The sequence below is a fragment of the Accipiter gentilis genome, chromosome 25, assembly GCF_929443795.1.
Source record: "Accipiter gentilis chromosome 25, bAccGen1.1, whole genome shotgun sequence".
Classification (NCBI taxonomy): Eukaryota; Metazoa; Chordata; class Aves; order Accipitriformes; family Accipitridae; genus Astur; species Astur gentilis.
Genome location: NC_064904.1, coordinates 20,574,271 through 20,598,568, shown reverse-complemented (window position 1 = coordinate 20,598,568; position 24,298 = coordinate 20,574,271). Strand labels below are relative to the sequence as shown.

General features: G+C 44.2%; 2 protein-coding genes across 4 annotated transcripts in view; one reads left to right on the top strand and one right to left on the bottom strand.

Annotated features, from left to right (window-relative positions):
* Positions 1–3,022: 3,022 nt before the first annotated feature.
* Positions 3,023–19,814, bottom strand: L2HGDH (L-2-hydroxyglutarate dehydrogenase). The gene is made up of 10 exons (XM_049829023.1): positions 19,708–19,814; positions 19,358–19,473; positions 17,224–17,375; positions 14,541–14,672; positions 12,406–12,568; positions 11,838–11,872; positions 9,743–9,910; positions 6,602–6,759; positions 5,223–5,354; positions 3,023–4,260 (listed from the first exon to the last, which is right to left on the bottom strand). The coding sequence occupies exons 1-10, from the start codon at positions 19,794–19,796 to the stop codon at positions 4,065–4,067; spliced, it is 1,341 nt and encodes a 446-aa protein (XP_049684980.1). The 5' UTR covers positions 19,797–19,814; the 3' UTR covers positions 3,023–4,064.
* The window catches only part of DMAC2L (distal membrane arm assembly component 2 like), a 5,586-nt gene continuing 1,013 nt past the window's right edge, over positions 19,726–24,298 (top strand). The window contains exons 1-5 of one of the 3 annotated variants that reach the window (XM_049829036.1): positions 19,726–19,858; positions 20,154–20,263; positions 21,386–21,594; positions 22,427–22,598; positions 23,658–23,784. In XM_049829036.1, the coding sequence (XP_049684993.1) occupies positions 20,160–20,263; positions 21,386–21,594; positions 22,427–22,598; positions 23,658–23,772 (600 nt within the window). In that variant the 5' untranslated portion in view covers positions 19,726–19,858; positions 20,154–20,159 and the 3' untranslated portion in view covers positions 23,773–23,784. Of the gene's footprint in view, positions 19,912–20,153; positions 20,264–21,385; positions 21,595–22,426; positions 22,599–23,657; positions 24,245–24,298 lie in introns of those variants that run through there. The other 2 variants (XM_049829034.1, XM_049829035.1) reach the window with 2 other exon arrangements.

The window sequence follows — 24,298 nt, the reverse complement described above, 5'->3', positions numbered from 1 at the left end:
GGGGGGGGGAACGGGGACGACGACGACGACGGGAAGGAGGGGACGCTGAGGGGAAGGAGAAGCCGCCGCCGGCGCTCGTCAGGGCCGTGCCGGGCCGCGCTGGGCTCTCGGCCGCCGCTGCGCTGGCTCCTCACCCCCCCGCCCGGGCGGCCATCACATCCGGCGCGGGAGGGGCCGGGCTCCGGGCCGCTCGCCGTGAGCTGACGGGGCGGCGGGTGAAGCGCCCTCAGCCCCGCTCGCTGCGGCCCGCTACCGCCGCCGCCCTCCGCGCGCATGCGCGGCCGCCACCATGCTGCCCTCCCCCGCCCACTACCATAGCGCCCCCTGCCGGCCGCGCCGGGGAAGAGCCCACGAACCGCTTCCCGCCCCGCGGGGCAGAGCTGCCTCTCTCCACAGCCGGCACGGCTGAGGTAAATTAATTAATCCGGAGTCCGCGGCGGCGCGTCGCGACCCTGAACTCTTCGGTAGCCGCTTGTTGCAGCGAAGCTGGACACCGCCCTCCCTCTCCCGCACGACCGGCTGCGAAGGCTCACAGCAAGTCACCCTGTTCCTTCTCGCCCTCCGGCCCCCTCACTGCTCCCCTCTTCCCTCAGGGGAACAGGCAGAACCGCCGTCTTGGGTGGGAGAAGGCACCGGCAGCAGCTGCGGTGCGGTTCAGTGACCCGCCAACAGCAGACTCCCTACCTAGAGGCTGTTTGGGTTTTTTTTTTCTCCCTACCTTGAGGCAGTTTTCATCCCTACCCCAGAGAACACGGGCTGTCACTGTTCCCTTCACCCCCTGAACAACCGCTCCGGCCAAACTTTCCCTCGTTTCCCTTCCGATGGCATCGTATTCAAATCGCACACCTTCTATACCGCTTCAAGACTTGTCTACAAAGGGAGTGGATAAATTAAATCAGGGAAAAAAAAGTGCCTTTCTGCCAGCAAGAGTGTGATCCTTTGTTATGACAGATTTCCCGGAGGAGACGGGCGCTTGCAGAGGCAGTGACAGCTGCTTTTTGCTCTGTGGTCTTAACCTTCCTGCTGCATCAAAGCAGCCTGGGAGGTTTCCAGCAAAATATTTACTTCTGTGGGAAGACACTTGTTCATCAAACCCAAACTGTGAGCAAAAAGAAGAAGGTAATCCCAAGTCCAACTTCGGGGTAACCGTGGTGAAATCCATGAACCTGCAGTTCGGACAGCCAGGATGCTCCGTCGGGAAGCAGACGTTCCAGGTTGGGTGAGCCCCTCATCGAGCGCTTTATCCCCACCTCCGCAGCCCCAAAACGCCCGTGTTCTTCAGGATGTGACAATCCTCTGTTCTCCAGGCAGCCTGACCTGCTCCAAGGTGACCAGACACAATGAAGTGCCCTGAAGGAGCTCGTTTGCCCAAGAGCAGCCATCCCATAAGCCATGATACGGGGCACCATATCATTTCTTTGCAATGTTTTAAAAAAGATATAATATGCCATACTCTTCCCAGAGTTTAGGACTGACCTTACAGGACACTTTTGGGGAATTAACTGTGTTTGTCCAAAGCTGTCCTAATGCATTTATTCAAAATTTGAAGAATTACCAATCCACATGCCGCTACAGGTCCAGATCAGGCTTAAGACTAGTTCTGTCCACTGCATACATACGGGTGTGAAAAAAAGCTTGAAGTGTGATAAGCACAGATAAGATACAGGTACTTTAGGAAGACAAGTTTGGTCATGTGTGTCCCCCTGCCCCCAATAAAGTAATTCCTATTATATAGAGCTATATCCTGCCTAATTCAGATGAGAATTAGCAAATACCAGTGAAACTTTTCTGTAAGTCAGGAGAAATACATAGATCTCACAGCAATTAAAAAAAACCCACCACGCTATTTTAATCATAACAGAGAAAGGCACAGTTATCAAGCCATGCAATGGAAAATACATCCGTACATTTTCACACTTTGTGGGCAACAAGATTTATGTCTGAAACCCCATTATCATAATTCTCTGAAGTTATTCCTTTAAAAAATGTTTATAACTTTATCTCTAAAAATATAAATATATCACAGATTCCTACATAAGGACTCATAATTTAAAATCTTCATTTAAACTCTACCCCAAAGTAATCATCTCCTGAGAGTAAAAAGCACAGCAGGCTGCACAGTTGAATGTGCTGACTTAAGATTCACCATAGTATATGACTGCTTTACATTTTAATGTTCTTTATTCTGTTAATACATGTCAGGGCCACACCTCGTGTGGGAGGAAGTTGCTTTTGCAATCTTTTTGTAGTATTTACTGTTGATAGGCAACAGTTCTGGTGGGGAGTGAAGATACAATTGTTCCATTGTGAAGATACAACTTTTACAGAGCTGTATGGCATTTTAGCATTTGGAATATCTGAACATCTGTCTAGTGTTATTGTGGCTAAGAATAATGACCAAAGTTTTTCTTTGAAGGGCTTATTGTTTGAATTTCCAGGTTGTCCTTATACAGGAGTCACCTTTCTGGTAAAGTAGATGTCACCAGGAAAAACAAACAAACAAACAAACAAACAAACAAACCCCCCAAGAGGTTAAGCCCTTTCTTTCTCAAAAGTGGCTCAGCTCTGTACAGTAAAAACATCAGCTAGCACACCTGACCTCCTATGTTAACACACTCCCTCATGCATGTCAGGGGAGTAAAGAAAGTAACCTTAAAGAAAAAAAATCAGTATGGCAAATTGCCTGGTAGCAAACTACCCACAATTATCTGTATTACCCAACATCCTGTGAACATCTGCTTTAAAAGTATTCTCAAGTACTTTGTCCCTGGGGCCACATAATTCTTTTTTGTAGCAATTATGCAGAACACACCAAGATACTCACTTAACTTAGTACCAAACTTGTTTAACATCTCTCTCTAGTTTAAAGCATGTTCTCTACACAGACTCTCTTCCAGGTGCACCTCTGATAGAACTTCAAATATCAGTAAGAGTTCAGAAGAGTAACCAGCACTTTCCAAGCTCCCCTCGCCAGCCATGTGGGAAATGGGAAGCCTTCCTGACTCATTGGTGTTTGGGCTCCAAGGGAAGCAGTATGCAACATGACTCAATTAAGACAGGTTTCTGTAGCTTCCCTCCCTTCACATTTGCTTTTACAAAGACCATTTCCACTGGATTGCTCAACATGCTGTACAAAGATAAGCTCCATTTGCATTACCAGTATTCAAAGGAAAAGAACCACCAAAACCCAAAACCACTGGAGTAGTTTCTGATCAGTGCTGACTTCCCTGATTTAAGTTAAATGAAAAATGACTGTTTATGTATACATTTTTATTTCAGCTCTATAAAAAAATAGAAACAGCAATCAGATAGACAGCGTATCTGAATTGCATATCTAAATTGACTTGGATTTGGTAATCCCTTGTTAGCCTTAATTTTCTCTGAAATACTCTACATTCATGTAAAAGCCTCTGAATATTGTTTTCAGTCTCTGATAAAGCCCTTAATTCCATATCGGCAGAACCCTTAAGCAGGGCTTACCCTTCCATCTCCATTACTTCAATGTAAGCTAGGGGACTGCAGACTCCCATTTAAAGGGAGTCAGGGAAAAAGCACACAGAGAACCACCCCATGCTTGTGTTTTTTCAGAGGACCGACCACCTCTCCAGAGGGTGAGGAGGAGGCAACATTTAGATCAAAGGCATGGGAAGTCCGTGTGGGCAACCCCACCACAGAGGCTCTTCCTCCTCCACCTAAAGGCCCACGATGGTCCTGGGAGACCCTCATGTTGTGCCTGGCACCAGCCCCTCCACAGGCTGTTCCTGCTCAGGTGGACAAACCTTCACCGCAAACAAGGCTGTTTGATTCTTTCTTGCAGATGGCTGTACTGCACCAGGTCTTACCAGGCACCGAAACTCCTTTATTCGTAAAGCTGAGAAGTTGTGGGCTGGCAAAGGCAAACATTTCAAATGCTGGTTTTGCACTGCACGGCTATACCAACGCTGGTCTTGCAAGCAACATGTTGCCTGTTTTATCTTTGTCATTAAAGGCTGCAGAGTTCACTCAACGCAGACAAGCTGCTACATGTACAAGAGGGGTAAAACCACACTACGCCTGTCAATCATTCACAGTTCAAATCTTTGCTTCACTTCATCTGCAATCATTTTTGCGATGGCAAGGGAGGAGGTAGCAGCAGGAGAAGGGGCATTTCTGACGTGAAGAATTCTGCTTCCAATATCTCCACTGCCTCCATCAAATACAAAGTCATCTACCAAATTTCCATCACTGTCCAATGCTTGAGCTCTCACTCCAGATGGACCCCTGCAAAATAAAGGAGGGGCTCACCATTAGAAAGAAAACGTTTCCTGAAGACAGAAAATCAGTTCTGTTCTGACCTTGTGAAGGTGCCCAGGGAAACAGTAAGGAAGGCAGACTGTGAAGTCAAAGCCCGGTCAGGCTTTTGGGGCAGCACAGGGAAGTTTAACACTTGTGAGTCAGTGGGAGATGTCTCACACTCGTTACAGTAAAACAAGGGCAGGTAGCCAAGCAGAGGATCTTCTGTATCTTTCCTGGTTGTGAAGTTACTCTCCTCCCCACACACACAAACATGCCCTCTCTTTTCAAAAAGGAAACCCTTTGTTCTGAAATAGCAAGCCTTGTCAAACATGAATTTCATGCCAGTGGTCTACTGCCTGAGTTGGATAACTCCCTTTTACCATACTCAAGCTTCTCTTAGTCTGGATTTTCTCCCTGCAAATGTTTGGACAGTTAAACCCACCTCCACGTATCTAAATGCCTCACCTTTCCTCACAAGACTCTTCAGTTCCTTAGCACTTCTGAACTCCTTTGAATTAGTTTCTCTCTCTGCACAGTAAGAAGCTGGATAAAATTTTATTGAGATGATTAAACTAAGTCAATAGTCACTCAGTAGCAACTCGCAACCTGTCTTCCCCTCTGAATTTCGTTAGTGTTTTGCTTTCTTTGTGAACTCAGATTATGTTCAGGCTACTGAATGTGTCACTAGGATAAAGGGACTTTTTCTTTTTTGTGAATATGTCGCAACTGTAAGTTTCAGCCTATGGGGAGTGTAGAAAGTCACACTTGCCTATACACAAGCAAACACAATATAAAAGACCTTCCTGTATAAAGTACCTAAATGCTTCTATGCTTTGGTAGCATATTTTGGTGGAGGAAGGGAGTAAGCTAATGCTACATTTGCTGCTGTTAAAAATGAGAGATTTAACAAGCCACTGGGTGCTACTAACAAGAAAAGTTTGCTTTACCTCAGTACATCATTGATGGTGACCTCAGGGATGAACTTCTGAAGTTGCTTCACCTGTGCGCTAAGGAAACAGGCTCTGTACATTTCACTCAGTCCGTAAGACAAGTTTCTCAGCACAAGCTTCCATAACCCACTGTAGGAGACAAAATAACTGCAGTAAGAACAAATCTTGCATGATAAATGCAGCCATGTCAAACTAACAGTAAGAAGGTAGCAAATGCAACTGCATGGCAAAAGTTCCCATTCCCAACATCAGTAATATGATCAATGCTTTCTACTTGAGAAATATGTTTGTCCTTCCCTGCTTCAACACACCTTGTTTACAGAGCTGTAGCATTGCGTTTACATTCTCTCCTTGAGAATTAACTCTGAACTCCAGTCCTTCCTATGTCCAGGATTTTTCTCTGGTCAAGTCAAATGGCAAGAGACTGAAAACCCACATGCATGAGGGAAGACAGACATGCTGCTTGAGACTTTTCCACAATCATTGTAAAAAGATTGTCACACTCCTAAACCCCTCAGCTTTCGGTCAATGAATCTTACTATGTCTTCACAAAATCTTGTTTGCTTGCTTTGCTTTCCTCAAGTCTTCCAGTATAAAAATCTACAGACAATGATCAAAATGCTTTCAACTCTTTACTTTAATAAACTGCATTAAGTTGAGCTGTTTGCCAGAAAGCTACTTTCCAGCTCCCTGACCTGTTTTTCAGCCTCTCCTGGGATCCTCCCCCATATTTTCACATCCTTTTTCAAGTCTAATTTCTAAAATTGAGCACTTGCTAATGGTCTGTCCAGCCCCTCATAGAGAAGCAAGATTTCCCTCAACTTCTACAGATACTCTGTTCATTTATGTTTGCAATTTTAGCAATGACTCCTAATTCCTCTGACATGCTTTCTAAGACAGCTTCCTGGCCTGCATTCGTGGCCCTTAACGTATTTCCTAGCACTTGGATATTTTTTAAATGTATATTGATGGTCTGACAGAGTTTAACATGGCAATTCAGACCACTCTCTGTTCTCTCTTGCAAGCATCCTCTACAGGTATTTTAATCACACTGTCTAGGCTGATTAAAACATCACACTGCATTGGACCAAAACCAATCCTGGAAGAGCTCCACTAGTAGCAACATGGCTCACGAGTACCTTCTGATGAGCAGCCACATTCTCAGACCAGCTGAAACATGTCTTGGTAGTTTATGAAAATTCAAATATTGGATCACATGAAGTCAAATGTCTTGGAGAAGTCCACCCTTATCAGCACGACTGTCTTTAAACAGACCAAAAACTTGGCAAAAGCAGGCTTTTTGAGAAGAACTAGCTTCCATGGAGTCACAAGCTCACAAATAACTGCGTTCAGCAGATGAAAAGACAAGATATTACCTGTACGTTACAGCATCTAAAAAGTCTCCAGTGCTGAAGTCAAACAATTTGTAGCCCTCTCGCTTGAAGGCTAGTACTGCATTAGGACCAAGCCAAACACTGCCATCCATTCTTGGCGTGAAATGAAATCCCAGAAAAGGGAACTGAGGATTGGGAACCTAAAGCGGAATACAAGAGTCATTACAGCTGTTACAAACCAGATCAGAGAAACAGCCATGCAGCCACTCAAGTCAACAAACTCATCCAGGAAAGGTGGGAAACATTTGTGAGGAAGAAAGTACAGACATTTACAGCTTATTGTGTGAGAGAGCAAATAAACCAAACTGAAACACAATAAAGGAGTTGTCTTACCAATAAATGGAAATAACTATTTTTAAATTAACAAGTGGAAAAGGAAGTAGATTTGCCATTTTATTTCCAATCACTACAAGATTTGAGTCATATAACCATACACTTGGCTCCTGTACTGGTTTTTCTGCTTGTTAATTGTGCAGTTACAGCACATAATGAATTTAAAACACTGAAGAACACAGCAGGGCCAAGTAAGACTGCATCTTAGGCAAAAGCAAAACAAACAACAGGGCAAAAAATACACGATTTCTCAGGATATAAATCAACCACAACAAAACCAATGACACACTAATGCTATTCACCAGTAGTAATTATACTGCAATAAAATAGGTTATAAATACTAGGAAAACCTCACCATTCCTGTATTGCTCGAAACAACATGCAGTTAGCAAGCCTGATTAATGCTAATAATAAGTATCTGCAGTTTCTTTTTTATTTGTGAATGGAATACAGTGTAATTGTGTGCAAAGGCTGAAACAGAAATAAGCTGTCTATATGCAGATACAAGTATTAAATAAGCACACCTCTTCATGAGCTGGCACTTCAAGATCTTTAGCTATTTAGAAAAGGTGACTACGGAGGTGACTATGTTATAGTCTGAAAATAAGCAAGTGTTGGGTATTTCTCAAAAACCAGTATTGTTCTAACTAAAAATTGCTTCAAGATATGTTCCTTTTCTGTATTCAGTGCACTGTTTTTCCTGTTAAAAATACGCTTTTAATACTTTCAAAGCTTAGTGCAACTACTCCACAAACTACATTACATTTCTGGTAACACAGAATCATAGAACTGTTTAGGTTAGAAAAGACCTTTAAGATCACCGAGTCCAAGCATTAACCTAACACTGCCAAGTCCACCACTAAACTGTGTCCCTAAACGCCACGTCTACACGTCTTTTAAATACTTCCAGGGACAGTGACTCAACTGCTTCCCTGGGCAGCCTGTTCCAGTGCTTGACAACCCTTTCAGTGAAGAAAATTTTCCTAATATCCAATCTAAACCTGCCCTGGCATAACTTGAGGCTGCTTCCTCTTGTCCTGTCACTAGTTACTTGGGAGAAGAGACGCGGACACCTACCTCACTATAACCTCCTTTCAGGTAGTTGTAGAGAGCGATAAGGTCTCCCCTCAGCCTCCTCTTCTCCAGGCTAAACAACCCCAGCTCCCTCAGCCGCTCCTCATAAGACTTGTGCTCTAGACCCTTCACCAGCTTTGTTGCTCTTCTTTGGACACACTCCAGCACCTCAATGTCTTTCTTGTCATGAGGGGCCCAAAACTGAACACAGTATTCGAGGTGCAGCCTCACCAGTGCTGAGTACAGGGGGACGATCACTTCCCTAGTCCTGCTGGCCACACTATTGCTGATACAGGCCAGGATGCTGTTGGCCTTCTTGGCCACCTGGGCACACTGTTGGCTCATATTCAGTCGGCTCTTGACCAGCACCCCCAGGTCCTTTTCCACCAGGCAGCTTTCCAGCCACTCTTCCCCAAGCCTGTAGCGTTGCATGGGGTTGTGACCCAAGTGCAGGACCCAGCACTTGGCCTTGTTGAACCCCATACAATTGGCCTCGGCCCATCGATCCAGCCTGTCCAGATCCCTCTGTAGACCCTTCCTGACCTTGAGCAGATCAACAGTCCCGCCCAGCTTAGTGTCATCTGCAAACTTACTGAGGGTGCACTCAATCCCCTTGTCCAGATCATTGGTAAAGATATTAAACAGAACTGGCCCTAATACTGAGCCCTGGGGAACACAACTTGTGACCAGCTGCCAACTGGATTTAACTCCATTCACCACCACTCTTTGTGCCCGGCCACCCAGCCAGTTTTTTACCCAGCGAAGAGTATGCCTGTCCAAACCATATCACTAAGAGTCGTGCAATTTTCTAATCCCATTACCATATCTGGCCATAATAAAATATTTCAAAGGGTCCAAGCTATCCTCACACAGCCATGAAACAAGGCTGGAAGGGACCCTCACACCCCAGCCAGTTCCTCCCTCACATCCCAAGACAGGATCATGAATCATTCTCAGGTGAGAAGAGGTCAGACAAACATCCAATGCCCAGGGTTCCACAATTTCCCTAAGGCAACCTGCTCCAGCGTTTAGCAGGCAAATCTAAGTTCATATTCAGAAAGGCAACGTACTGCATGAATTAAAAAAATAAATGCTGCCCTAGGAATTCTCTCTTCTTGCTTGCTATCTTCACTTTCTGTCTGCGATTGATCCTCTTCATCACAATGTTTGTCTATATTAGATGGTAGAAAGTTTGTCCTTTTCCTCCTGTGTCTATTTTTTGTCACAGAAAGTAAAGCTAATTCAAAGATGAGGTTGAGAGGCAAATATCTAAATCTTAGCTTTGGATAGTAGCACACAAGATTAAACCCTACATCTAAGTAATTAATTATTTACTGTTGTCCCCCATTGAATTCTGAATCCTGCCTACAGATTTACTTTATAACAAAAAACGAAGCCAGGCTTTTGTGGGCATGTGGCCATCATGCTAAATGTTTCATTCTTTCCCTATTAAAAAAAAAAAACCAAACCAAAACAACACCACCACAAACAAACAAACAAACAAGACTGGCAATAACTTCCCACATGGTACTTCTACCTGTTCCTCAAGAATTAACAAAAACAAGCTGTCCTGTCAGAAAGCAACTGAATCTACATCCACATGTTGTGTATCACTATCTGCAGTGTAACTGAAATAACCATGTAATATTGCCCTTATTTCTGTAGTTTCAGCTGTTCTTAGGGTGCACTGTGAAAGACAAACAAGAAAGTACATACCGGATAAATATTTCCTTTAACCATATAGCACTTTTCTGGTTTTAGCACCAAATAATCTCCACGGAAGGGTACAATACGAGGTTCAGGGCTGCAGCCACTGATCTCAGACAGGCGGTCTGAGTAAAGTCCTGCACAGGTCACAATGTGCCGACAGTAGATTTCCTTGCCCTGTCGAAAAAAAACCCAAACTAAACCAAAAAACACACAAAAATTCACCCTATCTACTAAAAACCCACCCATCACCTACAAGCCTTGGAAAAAAATGAGTCAAGAACAGAAAGAAAACCAACCATATTTTCAAAAGGAGGTAGAAACATTTGTTTCATCTAATTCTTTATCTTCTTAATGGAAGATAAAAAAGCCCTAAACTTGAAAGTTGTCCATGCTTTGTTGGCAGGAGAATTTCTCCTGCAGGATGTGGGAAGTCGCTGAATAAGTTAGTGCATACCTGTAAGCAGGTAACCTTTCTGCTGTATGGCGGAGTGAAGAAATTAATGTGTACACTTAGCTAGTGAAGAGAGAAGTTCAAGAAGTAGGATAACATGCTAGTTGTTGAACCGGAAAGAGATGCTTCAGTTGTTAAAAAAAACCCAAACAAATCAAAACAAAACACCACCCACCAATGTGTTTTGCCCTTCAAGTATTCAGGGTGAATTCTGTTTCTTGTATCTTTTTTGTGTTTTCCTGGTCTAAAAAATAGGCACGAAGAATAAAAACCCTGTTTGTGCATGACAGTTTGGAGGGAGTCACAGAGCTGAGAACAATCTGAGTTGCTGGCTGTTCTGAGGCTTTGAAATCTGGCTCCAATACCCATCCATTCCCTGGAGGAGAACCATCCTAAAACGGCAATTCATTGGGCAGGTAGGACTGGAAGAATCTTTATAGAAAAGAGGCAGGAAAGGGAATAAAAAAAAAGAATAAAAAAAGAAACATGTCATTGATTCTCAGACTACTTTCATGTTCTGTTCTCAGAACACAGAGCCTCGTGCATTACACACGCATGCTTATTGTACAGGGCAGAGGCCCAACACATCCGCGTCAAAGACTGCTCCTCCAGCAAACCAAATGTCTCCCTCTGGCCCTCCCTCATCTCTGCATCCTACAAAGCCCTGATGCCAGGCTGGCCTGCAGCTCCCTGGCCAGGTCTGCATTGCTAGGGAGTATGTGATAGGTGGGGTAGCTAAGCAATCACAATACATTTGGGTAAAAAAGGCTGTTAACAGATTTCTCCCCATGCACTAGGAGTGGTCATTCTACTGAAAAGTAGTTTATCCAGAAAGCTACGCAAGTTCATAGCCCACAGTTATGGATTGCTGTTAAATACCTAAACACCTTACTATCTACATAAATAAATAAAATTACGAACTATATCTATCTATCTATCTATCTCACAGTATTTGGTGAAGGAATCTAACAGATTTTGGAAGCTACTTTTTTAGTGAAAGAGCAGAAATACAAGAAAAAAAGCAGTAGCAGCAGTAACTTTAAAAACTATTGGAGGGGTTGTGAGGTTGTTTTTTGTTTGTTTGTCTTCCCTTCTCCAAAGAAGAGTCCAGATATTCTCTCCTGAAGGTGAAAAGGTTATAACTACATTTCCTGTGCAGCATTAACATGTAAGTGACACCCATAGATGCACCTGTTATAATAAATTAGCTTGTGGCCTTCTGATGATAAAATGATTCTAAATGCCTCCTTATCGTTTTTATAGATGCCAAAGACCAAAAGCAAACATGAAAATAGGTGTTTCTCACCAAATGAATGTCATAAAACAAGTCCTTGCAAACAGCAAGCATAAGAATGTGCAAATAAAGGTGGTGACATATAGAATTAAACACAAGTTAGGCAGAAGAAAGAGAAAGTTAACTTTCATTACTATTCCCGGTACACAGTAAAATCTGAACATGTTCATTGTTAAGAATTGATTGTAGTTGTTTTAGAAAAGCAGTCCTAGATTACAGCGATCATGTTACTGAACAGCAGCAGTTTTTTAACTTTTTTTAGAGAGCTGATTAATCCACCAGGACTCAACAAAAATTCTTAAGAAAAGGAGAAACAGCTTCCTATTAAGCAATTAAATCTTCAGTTTAGTTCTTACCTTTGAGTTCCTAACTATGACTGGGTATTTTAGTCCTGTAATAGAATTAGACAAGAGAAGGAATTACTAGAATGCATAACAGAACAAGCAGCTTTTCATGATGAAGGATTCTTCCACTGGAGTATCTTCAAGCTCTGGAGCAACTGATGTTGGTGGACATAACTGTATTTATGAATTAATAGGGTTTTTTATTCTTCCATATGTGTACCAGCACAGATCCAACCTGCCTTCCAGGATAAAGAAAAAGCACTATCACGAGAATACACATGCAATATTCAGCTAAATCTGGTTTTATAGGAGAGAACAACCTTCTTCCTCAATTTTACTATCATTTTTGTCCATCAGCTTTAAATGTTTCAGCTGAAGGGTGACCTGCCTAAAAAAAAAAAAAAAAAAAAAAAAAAAAAAAAAAAAAGCTTGGTCAATACTCTCACTAACATAACTTTGCCCTGTATCTCATCCCTATGAGACAGAAAGGTTCAGAAATGTCATTTCAGTTAAAGCAAATGTGTTTTGAGCAAATTCTTTGGCAAGACTGTAGTAAATGCAGGTTAAAAAACTGCCTTACCATCTTCACTTTCTGAAGAACTTTCTTTAGCCATCTCCATGTTTGTAACTTCAAAATCAGTCAAGATCGTCCCACCTGCTTCCTGGAAGTCTTCAGCATAGGACTGGGCCACTTGTTTATAATTCACAATGCCGGTATATGGAGAATCAAGGGCCATCAGACCCTGAAATGGTATTAAGATACAGAAGAACAGTGAAGGCTGTATGGGGACTTTGGTCTTCAATACAGAGAATATTTCATCTGGAATACTGTGCATTGCCATTGAGAAGGGAGTACTGCTGCCTCCCCATCCCTGGCTGCTTGTTCCTAGTCTCTGCATGTGCCAGCTCCACCGTTCATATTTGCTGACAACTAACACAGTGAAACCTACTTAGGGTGGATTGAGTGATCGTGTAACTACAGCATAAACAAGTCTTCTCAACAGAGCGCTTAATGATAAAGCAGGTTACCTAACCTCAGGTTCAGCTAATATGTACTTATTTTTCACCATGCACTATGCAATTCCGCCTTCAAATGGTCATTTGGGAGTTCTAACTGATGCATGGCTGTTGCCAATGCCTCCTGCGAGGCTAAAAGGTATCATCTCAACACTTACTGTGTGCACATCAGAGAGAAAAGCCTCTTCTGAGGCTTTAGACAAGAGCCTATACTTGTCCTAGTAGAAAGCAAGGTTCAAGTCCAGTGTGTAGCTAGAATTTCTAATGTTGCTCAGAGACGTTTTACTATCTTTATACCAAAAAGTCTCAGTTTCTCACATAATACTTATGCTAGATGGCATCACAATATTTTCCTAGTTCCAGCTATAAAAATAAGGATAGTAGGACTACTTTATCTCAGAGAGATGTTGCAAGTGTAACTACACTAAAAGACTGTCAGCTACTCAGATACTACAATAGCAGGGGCCATTTACATGCCCAGGACAACCAGAATGGTTGGTAAAACTATCTTACACAAAACCTTCCTCTCCACTTGATATACAGTGCAATGTTTTAAAACACCATTCAAGTTCCCTTTGCTTACGAGGAAAGGACTCAGGTCAGGAAACAAAAGCAAATTAAGTAAGACCCATCTGAATCTACTCATTTGCAGAAGTAAACACTCAGCTGGATCTTGAATATGCGAAGAATGTTTTCAGGAGTGGATAAAAAATGTTTACGAGAAAAAAAGATTTAAAAAGATTCCTCTCCAGAAAATTTTTGTCTGTACCTACAACCACTCATAAGCAATGAGTCATGCAGCTACACCAATAGCAAGCTGCCAGATGAAACAGTATGGGGAATTTATATCCAGATTTTAATTTCAAAGACACACTAAACAACAACGAATCTGTATTCCATAAACTACTCGCATTTCTCCTGCTTTGAAAATAAACAAGCTGAGAAGTGCTACATAACAATCGTGTAGGAAGCAACAGGATTGAAACTGGCTTGATCCAAATCCACACTTACAGATGGGAAGGAATTTTCATTGCTGCACTATCAAGCTTTACTGTAAGTTAAATAATTCTAGTGGGAAGGAGCAGAATCATCTCAGCATAAACTCAGATACAGCAGCTCTCACGTGGGCAAAGGAAAATCTGCCTATCAACCACAAAAACATAAAAGCAAGCACCTGCAAGGAGAAGGGGGGGAAAAAAAAAAAAAAAAAGATTAGAAAAAGTAAAAATAAAAACCACTTGTTGTCATTGATGAGAGAACTGGGTTTTTTTTGTTTCTGAGCATATACATCAGGGAGGACATGTCTGTGTAAAGCTGGGAAAAGGATGAAGTCTGAACAACTTGTAGGCTCTGTCCATTTGCCTGTAAATTCAGGCCTGCACGGGGACTAAGGGACTAACCTGAAGTGAAAGTAAGTGTCACCAAGAAAGATTCTGCAGAATCACCTTATGTTATGTTAGATCTGGTTTCATGTGTATGTAATGACAAATGCATATGAAGGACTGCGCTGAGCTAAAAAGTTCTAGAAATAAATGGATACATTTATTTTTGTTGACTTCTGAGTTTTCAGGCTCTTTTGAACTTGTCACCCATGCAAATTACCTCAAGGCCAGAAACATATTTATGTTAAATTAAAAAATAATGTCACCTGAGAAACTGAGGTCTTACATGCCAAATAAAAATAAGGAAATCCCTTACCCTGCAGAAGGGTTCTTTCGCTTGAATTTCTTTTGCTCCAATCAGTTTCAGACCTCGGACATTGTTCTGCAGCCCTCTTTCATACAGAGCTTTGAGTCTTGGAATTTCATCTTGTTCAACGGCTACAATTAGCTTCAGAAAAAGATAACAAGGCATACCAGTGACCAAAATATACAAAGCCAGTTCAGGTTTGGCATCAAGCCCAAGTTAACAAGCAAGCACTAGTGAATGAGTGAACAGTGAATTATATTTCGGGGGGGGGGGGGGCAGGGAATGTGGTTTGTGCCATCAGTTGTACAAAATTCTATAAATACCTACTACTACTGAGAAAGCACTAATATATTAAGGAGAGTGAAAAACAAATGTTAAACTGTAGTTCAAGTTACTATCAACAGATAATATTTGCTAAAAGAACCATGAGACTACAAATCTGAATGTGAAAGAAGAGAATATGATTTTAAATGCTTCCAAAAATAAAACTGAAGTTAACCCAAGATGTACAAATCTCAAACAGTCTTGATACGAGAGGAAGTACATGTTCTGACATGGTGTCTAAACTGAATTGTACCAGCTTCACTTCATTTAGCCATGTAGTTATCTCAGAACTATCACAAGAGATTTATCCAGACTATGCATTATCTGTGCCAGGTCTGCCCAGACCACACCACTTGCAAGTCCAGCTCAGGTCTAGCAACACAGGCATCTTTGCCTCGAGAAGGCACTAAGTTCTCCAGGCCGGGGGCTGCTTTACGTAAAACTAGCTGTAAAGCCTCACCATCGTCTTCCCTGGAATAAACACTGCTGGTGAAGGTGATGTGGAAGTACACAAATTCAGTGTCAGCAAAAGACCAATAATGCTGCTGGGTCAGTGCTAGCCCTGCCCAAGCTCACACCGGCTCTTACAGAACCATTCTGTTGTCTTGGTGCTTTGAGTCGAGAGCAGGCGTGTAACGCAGGCGTGTAACTTCAGGCAAATCCACAGTGCCATCTTGTGACCAGCGCTGCAGCGGAGGGAGCACAGCACGGAACACAACCAGGCCAGGACAACCACCACCTGCACTGGTGCAGGACTCATCAACGCTGCCACATCCAGGGATCTCAGCTCTGCACCCCAGAGCTGGGAGAGATCTGCACCCAGCTCCCAGCGGGTGCTGAGCAAGGGAGCCTTGAAGTGGCGCTTGTCACATCAGACAGGGTCTGCGTTGCACTTTTAAGAGAAAGGCTTGTGCTGTCCAAGATGTTTATGAGCAAGCTGGAAAGGGGCAACCAGGGTGGTGAGAAGGTCAGGTGATGGTTTAAAGTGACTCAGGGTGGTTTAGACAAGAGCTGACTGTAAGGAACTGCAGAGGGACCTTCCAAGTTGAACGACCTACTAACAAAACAGCAGATGAAATTCAACGCAGATGAATGTGAAATGACGATCGTAGGAAAAGCAGTCTTAACCTCATGTATAAAATAATGGAATCCAAATTCAAAGTTATCACTCAGGACCAAGATCTTGGGGCTAGGATAGACAATCCTATGGAAACATCAGCTCAGTGCCTAGTGACAGCTGAAAAGCTCTAAATTGAATGTTAAAAAAAACTAGGAAAAGGATACAGGATAATACAGAGAACTCTACTATTTCACTGCAAAAATCCAGAGCCTCACCACACCTTGAATGCTGTCTGCAGTTGTGGTCCTCACCTTGTATCAAAGGTGCATTAAACTAGAAATGGTTCAGAGAATGAAGGCAGGGTGGAGAGAGTCATGAAAAAGCTTCCCTAAGAGGAATGACTGAGCAGACTAAGACTCAACAGCTGGAAGGGACGACTCTGGGGGAGGAGGGGATATAAAATTATGCGCAACTTGGAGAGTGTGAGCATGGATCAACTGTTCACCACCTCTTCCAACACAAGGGCTAGGGGCCATCAGATGAAGCTTGTAGAAGCCAGTTTCAAAATGATGTAACTCTTCATGTAGCAGGTTGTTGATCTCTGGAACTGCTCATCAAAGTATGCTGTGATTCAAGTGCTTTTAATTGAAAAACACTTGGAAGAGAAATCCATTGAGAGTCACCACAGACAAAACAGAGCAGGCTCAGAAAATAACCTGAGCTGAAAATAGTTGGAAGCTGGGGGAGTTCATAATTTGCTTGTCCTGTTCTCATTCCTGCCTGGGTCTCTGTTTCCAGACATTTGCAGAAACAGGACATAGGGTTGGGTAGACCTCAAGCTGAATCAGTACAGCCACTCTTCTGTCCCCAGCATTTCAGTTTGTGTTAGGTGGATGTAAAATGGCATAAATACATGTAGCTGTGTCACATATGGAGCTGTTTTCAAGTCACTACGTCTTTTCAGAGCCTGACATGCCAAGAAGTATGGCATGCACATACTGAGAGTCTTTTGTGTTCCCTGGAGCTATAGAGGTATCCCTCCATGGGGCTTGGCTTCCACCATTACCTGGGATATTTCAGCTCAGTCCACAGAGAAGGAGAATTACTATTTAGGCCCAGAAAATAAATTGATTTGAGTTGCTGGAAAGAAGAAAACAAAAAGGCACATTCATCCTGAAGCTAGTAAGTGTCGCAGAAACTCATCTCTTGGGAGAAAGTCCACAACCAGGCCTATGCTATACATCGTAACATACACTATACAGTCTCAGTTTCCAAAGGTAAAGTAAGAACACACAGCGGTTCCTATACCTTCCCACACTGTTTATATGGTATTCCCTTCTGGTCACAGTACTCGTAGCAGAGGGCTGCACCCTGCACACACAGCTTAGCTTTCAGAGATCCAGGTGTGTAGTAAATTCCGCTGTGAATCACACCACTGTTATGTCCACTCTGGTGATGAGCTAAATAGAAAGCAAAATACATTATTAAAAGACATGTTCCCATGATTGGTTCATACCTTAATTACTTCAGCTGTCAGAAGAGCGAGCAATTTGAGGTCATGCCCTAAATCAGTGTTACAAGAGATGCTCAAATAAGGTAACTGCACAGCAAACACAATTCCTCCCTTGGCCTCAAAAGGCTAGAAAAATACTGACACAGCAAGACCTAGTTAATAATAAACCATCACAGCTTGCAATGTGTTGAATCAACGGCTGGAGGGGGGATCACGAGTTTTTCCTCCAAGAGCTACAACTGCAGGCCAATCAATTCAAATTTTCTACATGTTAATTTTAAGAAATCCATTTTTTAAAATGAAAGGCATCCTTAAAGGCCTCGTCTAACAGAATGTCTGTGCAATCCTCCATTTCTTTGGACGCGCTAGCAGGCCTGGTAGGCTTTTCAAGTATTTGTGAACTAGATTAGGTTGCTATTTCCTCTTTGTAACTAAGTAAAACAGAGGTGAAAAATATCACAAACATTTTTATTGAAGTAACTTGGGCAGGTTCTGCCTCAAAATATTGACTCCCAAAGGTCATTCCTGCTTTGCACTCACACAGCTGTTAAGGACTTCATGCATGTCTTACCTTGGGGATAAAAAGCCACTTTGTATCATACATGTAACATCTCAAAAGCAATGTATAGCCTGGCTGATGGAGCTATTTAAAGCGAGAGCTTGGGCTCATATGTCTTATTTTGAGTTAGGCATTGACATGATCACTTGGGGTTGCTCCTACTTACCCCGAGTGACCGTCTATCTGCATAAACACTTGCCGTGAAAAGACTGCTTATGATGAACCTGTGCTTGTACTTGAGCGAGACAGAAAAGCTTTCAAACAATGAAGCCACAGGGCTCATACTTTCTTATTTCAAAGCCAGGACAGATGCCCAGGTGCAGACTGCCTCAAGATTTCGTGTGTAAGCAGGCAATACTGGGAGCTGTGTCATTTTACTCTGGCTAACGCTGGGTCTGTAACTAGCGATACCCTCCCAGTTATCCCTGTGTTAGTTCTTTACCTTTGACCCTCCATGCAAAGGACAGAACCTTGCACAGCATATATGGAGATATCACAGAATGAATCACACAAAAGTTTGGGTTGGAAGGGACCTTAAAGATCATCTAGTTCCAACCCCCTTGCCATGGGCAGGGACACCTTCCCCTGGAGCAGGTTGGTCAGAGCCCCGTCCAACCCGGCCTATATCCAGAAAGACAAGGCAAATGACAGTGGTTTACAGTTCTGGCAATTAATAGACAGGTGTCGACTTTGCCCAAATCAGCAGCTCCCAGACATTTTTAAGCAGTGATACTTCCCAACCCTCCCTCTCTACCCACCAACCATCACTGTTTGCTGTTCACTCTTCTCGTGCCCCACCAAAAAGCCATCCTGGCACCATTCCTCAGTTCATCCTCTCTGCCTCCCGCTCTGTGCAGCACTAAACCAGACCTGCCCCTGCCCCTCTGCAACCTGCACTGCTCCATACTTGAGTCGTTCATCCTCGTCGCCCTTTTCCCCCAAATCCCTGCTGCTGGAGCCCCAGGCCAGAAAGACCTGCCACTTTCAAACCATGAAGTGGCAACGTTCGCTCTTTCTTAGCTTAAAAGTCCTAACTTGAAGTCCTAGCAGCAAAGCACAGACTGACGACAACTCTGCTTCTCCACTGAAGGACAGACACATCCTCAGGCGAAGGGAGGAAGAAACCCCCCGTCAGGGCAAAGCCAGCGGCGCCTGGGAACGAAGATGCTCTTCCCGGGGTGGACTCCATCAGCGACAAGGGCAGAAGCTCTTCCACTGCTGCTCGCCCACCCAAAAGCAGAGCTGCCCTTTAGACGTACGTTCACGAAATACTGAGGTTTTGGCCAGCGTGTGCTTCAGTGATGATTTCTGACAGACTGACACCAGGGAACCCCAGACACAGGGGTGAGGAAGGCACACCGGCACCATACCTAGCTCCTTCTCCTTCTCCAGCACGGCAAAGGTGAGCGAGGGGTGCCGCCGGACGAGCTCCCGGGCGGAGGCCAGCCCCACGATTCCCGCTCCCACCACCGCCACGTCGAAAGTGCTGTACGGAGACAGAGACGTGGCCGTGAGCTCACCCCGACAGCGCTCCCCGCCTCCCGCCCAACGACCCTGAGGGGAAGGCGACGGCCCGGCCCGGCCCGGCCCCTCATGGCCGCCTTCCCGCCGTGAGGGAAGCGCCAAGGAAGCGCAGGCAGGGACACGCCGAGGAGGAGGAGGCGGCGGAGGCGGCAGGGCTCAAGCAGAGCCGCCCCCCGCTCCCGCCCCGCAGCCTCACCTGCGCTGGCGGCGCTGGGCACGCCACACCGCCGCGGCCCCGCCACCGCCGCCCGCCCGCTGCCGCAGCAGCCCCGCCGCCGCCGCCATCTTGGGGGCGGCGATACACAGCGGGTCGGGCTCCTCCTTCGGCGCCCGCTCCGCGGCCGGCGGTGAGGGGCGGCCGGGGGAGGGCTGGCTCGGCTCGGGGCGGCTTTCGCGGACGGTTCGCCTGTTCGGACGGCCTTTGGGGACAAGCCCGGCGGGAGGGGATCCCGGGAGGGCGGCGGCGGCGGTGGGGGCCCTCCCCTCAGGGGGCTCATCGCCGCGGCTTCGCGCCTGCTGGGCTGACGGAGCTGGTTGGGCCTTGAGGGGAAGCCGGGTGCGGGCCGCCCGTCCTGGTGCTTCGGGAGCTGGGGCTGACGCTCCGTTTAACAGCTGCGTTTCCCCTCTCTCCTTTTCTTCAAGAACACGATGCTGTTGGGAAAACTTGCGCAGCCGGTGTGCAGCCTAAGGAAGCTGCCGCTGCCGGGCGGCTGCAGGCTCTTCTGGGGATGGCTGAATGCCGTGTTCAACAAGTAAGAGTGATTCGGTGTGCAGAAGTCTATTAACGGGCCCCATGTACCCATTCAGGGTTTGTGAAGCAGAGGGCGTTAAGTCCCAGGCGTGGAAAGAACGTTTTCTACTGTAGGTGCTGGTCTTTTCCCCCAGATTGCATGTTGATGCGTGGCAGGGGCCGTTCCTGACCTGTGTCCAGTCACAAAGCCGTGGCCTTCCCGAGGAAGGTGCGTGCTTTGCTCTCCTCCTCGGGGTGGCCGAGGCAAGCTGGCAACGTGGATTCTCTCCCTAAATGCTGGTCTTCCTTTGACCCCCAAATGCATTTAAACCAATAGCACAACCGTGCCCCCTTCACTTACTCAGAAAAGCATCTAACCAACCCATCGTTTACAATATGATTCGGCCAGACAAGGGTTTCACGTTTACTTTTAGAAGGATAAAGCCTTTCTCTGTGATACTCTCTCTGCCCCATAGCTTTTGCCAGTAGCTAATAGTTTTGCCTTACACTTTCTAGCTCTGTGGAAAGGGTTGCATGATGTAACTGATTGCTGTAACGAGACAGGAGGCTCAGGCGGGAGTGTCTTCCAGGTCTCTGCTTCTGTCTTCAGCGTTCCTCAACAGGCTAAAAAAGATATCATTTCCCTGAATGGATCCAAGGATTTTAACTAATTGCTGGATTGTGTCTTTGAAAAATTGTGATTGTTGAGGAAAAAAGGCTTCATCAATGACATCCATGTGACAGGCAATGAGATGTTTTTATATAAGCAAAATATGTCTGGGAGACAAATTTGCAATTGTTGTAAAGCCTTACTCTGGGTAGAGAAAGGCATTTTTTATCTCCCCTTACAGAGATGGAAGGAAGCGATCAGAAGGGTCAAGTCAAGTTGCATTTGTATTCTTTCTTTTTGTACCAAAAGCATCTGCCATTTAAAACAAGTTAAAAAACCCCTTATGCCAGACTGATGAAGAACTAGCACTATCGAAATAATTGCACGTAAACCATTTCCAGTAAATTATATTCTTACTCTTATGACATCTTATCCTGCACATAACCAAATGTTTGTTGTGCAGTATTATTATCGTCAAGACAAGAAATCTGCCACTTTATAGAAACCATGTGAATGCTCTTTCTGTCTTTGCAGAGTGGACTACGAACGTATACAAGCCGTTGGCCCTGACAGGGCAGCTTCAGAATGGCTGTTGAGATGTGGTGCCCTGGTGCGCTATCAAGGCTATCAGAAATGGCAGCAGGACTACAACGGTCTCCCAACGGGGCCCTTGGGGAAATACAAGATAGAAGCAATTAATGCCACTGACTCTTGCATCATGTACAGAGGATTTGACTATTTGGGTAATGTAGACACAGCTGTGCATAGATTATGCTGAATGGTCTTAGTTCTTCCGGTTGCATCAAAATAACAGTGTCATTTTCTCGTTCCTTAGCAAGATACATAGAAATCTTTTGAATTATTTTTTTCCTTAAAATGGCTCCACAAATATTAAGCAGTTCCTAAGATTTTGCTGGAGGTGTGGTGTGAAGCAGAAAGAGATTGGGAACTTCATCAGCCCTTACCTGAAGTGACAGTAGCACTAAAGAAGTGTGACAAAGTTTTGCTATTTTGTTGAGTTCATAGTTAAGTAGTTGGTAGCAAAAAGCAGTACTTTAAATATTCTTTTTCTTCTAAACCAAGTGATGTTTTTGGTGTCTGTACTTGTTCTCCAGGCATCTATGATGTCTTCAAAGACAAAAAAAAAAGCACAGGTTCTCAGTTTCTTACAAAATAAAGAGATCAAAACAGTGTTTCAGGTCTCCTTTAAATAACAAAAACCAAAGTGGGGAACAGACCATTTCATTTTTTCGTTGGCAGGGGACCTTGAATTTCCTGAATTAGTACATTCTTAAGTCAGAGTCATTGTTTATCATCCAAACTTCTAGAGGTTTTTTTGTTACTTGCCCATGTCAAAGCTTTTAGAATCTTACCAAAAGGATCCAAGCACTGGGGTTTTTCATATATTTGAAGTACCGCAAAGGGACTTTGGAGATGCGTTGTGTGTTACAGCCCCACTGTATTAAGGAGCATGTTGCTGTGTGGTTTTGGAGGCAGTTACTAAAGCAAGAACTTAACAACCAGTACAGGTTGTTCCTGGTATTCTGAAGCAAATACTCATTTTTGTCTTTCTAGACGGTCTTGAACATGTTACAGAAATCAAGCTGCAGAAGTGTATTTACATACAGGATGAGTGTCTGCAGAGGCTCAGCGAGACGAAGAATCTACAGAAGAGTCTCCTCCAGCTGAAGATAATTTCCTGTGGGAATGTCACAGATAAAGGCATCATTGCACTTCACAAGCTGACGTATGTGAGCTGCTGAGCTCTTCTTGCTCCCTAGCTGTTACCTTCCCCTGCAGTTTTGGGATTGTGTTGACTGGAACGGCTGAGGTCTGAATGTTTCCGGGCTGTTTCAGATGGTGGGGGGGCTGTGGGATGGCTGGGTTTGGGGACTGACCTGAATGACGGTCTGGGAGGGATGGCACTGCCACTGCAGGAAAAGTTTCTTCAAGCATGGTTAAGACAGTGTTGTGGGTAGCTCTGAAAAGACACATGGATTAACATACATGTATTAATCAGCCTTTTAAGGCTGGTGTCAGGGAGTTGTGTAGCACTGAGGCCTGCAGCTGAGAATGCCAGAATCGCCCGCTGCAGTATGTGAATCCATAGCTGCACTTCTGCCTTCAGAGCTGAGCGCAGCATCTCCCATTTCCACCTGAAGTAACGTATGCAATGTTGATTGCTGCGCAAATCAGAGCAGGACACGTGCTCTCTGCTGACACATGGCATATCACCCAGTTATCTCCTCCTCACTGTAGCCTGAAAGATCTAAGGGCAGAGCTGTGTTTTCTAGCGCTCAGACACAGGAAGCAGTGCAGATTAGATACTGTGCACCTCTGTAGCTCTGAAGCATATCTGTAGGTGCTTTATTGAATGTACATGCTTCATTGAACCGTGGCCTTAAAGTAACTCAGAACTGCTTAGTATTACATGGAGTTAATAGACATCTACAAATGGGTGGTATGGTGACTTGGATTTCATCCCACAGAAAGTTATGATTAAGGACTTCCTATATTACTCTATTATTTGCATTAAAATAACTTCTACTAAATGCTATTGAAATTATTAAGTCTATTTAATATAAAGGAAGCTTCATGATGTGGGGGGTCCAGGATCTCTTTTTCAGCTATGTAGAAGGACTGAACTTATGGTGAGCTAAAAACTCTAAGCACCCACTTCAGAAAGAAAACTTCCTTTAGAACCAGTAATCTTAAAATACTCAACTGTGGTAGAATAATCCTTTGTCTAATTTCTGTGTCAACAGTTAAATAGTAGTTGCTGACTTTTCTTTTTAAATATTTATAGGAACCTTGAATATTTGTATCTGAGTGACCTTCCTGGAATAAGAGAGAAAGAAACCACTGTTCACATCCTTCAGCAGGCACTTCCAAACCTAGAGCTGGAGCTGGATTTAGAATAAACATAATTGCACGTAATTGAGATGTATTTGATTTCATAGTATTTATTGTATGTTTCATAAATTAAGTTGTAGACGCTACTGTATTTCCAGGTATGGAAATAAGCCCAGATCTCCCAATCCAGCCCTAAAAGCGGTATGCAATCTTTTCTGCAATTAGGTTTTATTAAGCTTAAACTATATGGTGAAACCAACAACAGAGAAGGTAGGCTTCTGTGCATAGTCATTTTTTTCCTGTTTCTACAGGAAGCTGTAAATACATCAATTAGAAGTTTTCAAATATTTTATTGCATGGAAACTCTGGTGCAAAATGACAGTGGGGAGAACATCAGTGTTGTGAAACAGCAGCGCTGTACGCTTTTGTTGCGTGTTGTTGATGCTGTGGGAATGAGAGCTGTTTACTCGCTGACAATCTTGCCCAGTCAGTGGGTCCCGATTTAATAAAAGAGTTTACAGGCCTTTTTTCTGTTCTTCACCCTTTGACTCTCGTCGCCTTTGTTTGTTTAAGTGGAGCGATCTGCCGACAGGC

What these genes read in the sequence shown, in the direction of transcription:
- L2HGDH (XM_049829023.1), bottom strand. Translation starts at nt 19,796, where the DNA reads ATGGCGGCGGCGGCGGGGCTGCTGCGGCAGCGGGCGGGCGGCGGTGGC. An exon ending in CATATAAACAGTGTGGGAAG is followed by an intron (nt 14,673 to 17,223) that starts GTATAGGAACCG and finishes CTTTTTCTGAAG; the next exon opens with CTAATTGTAGCCGTTGAACA. An exon ending in TTAGATGCTGTAACGTACAG is followed by an intron (nt 5,355 to 6,601) that starts GTAATATCTTGT and finishes TGTCTCCTACAG; the next exon opens with TGGGTTATGGAAGCTTGTGC.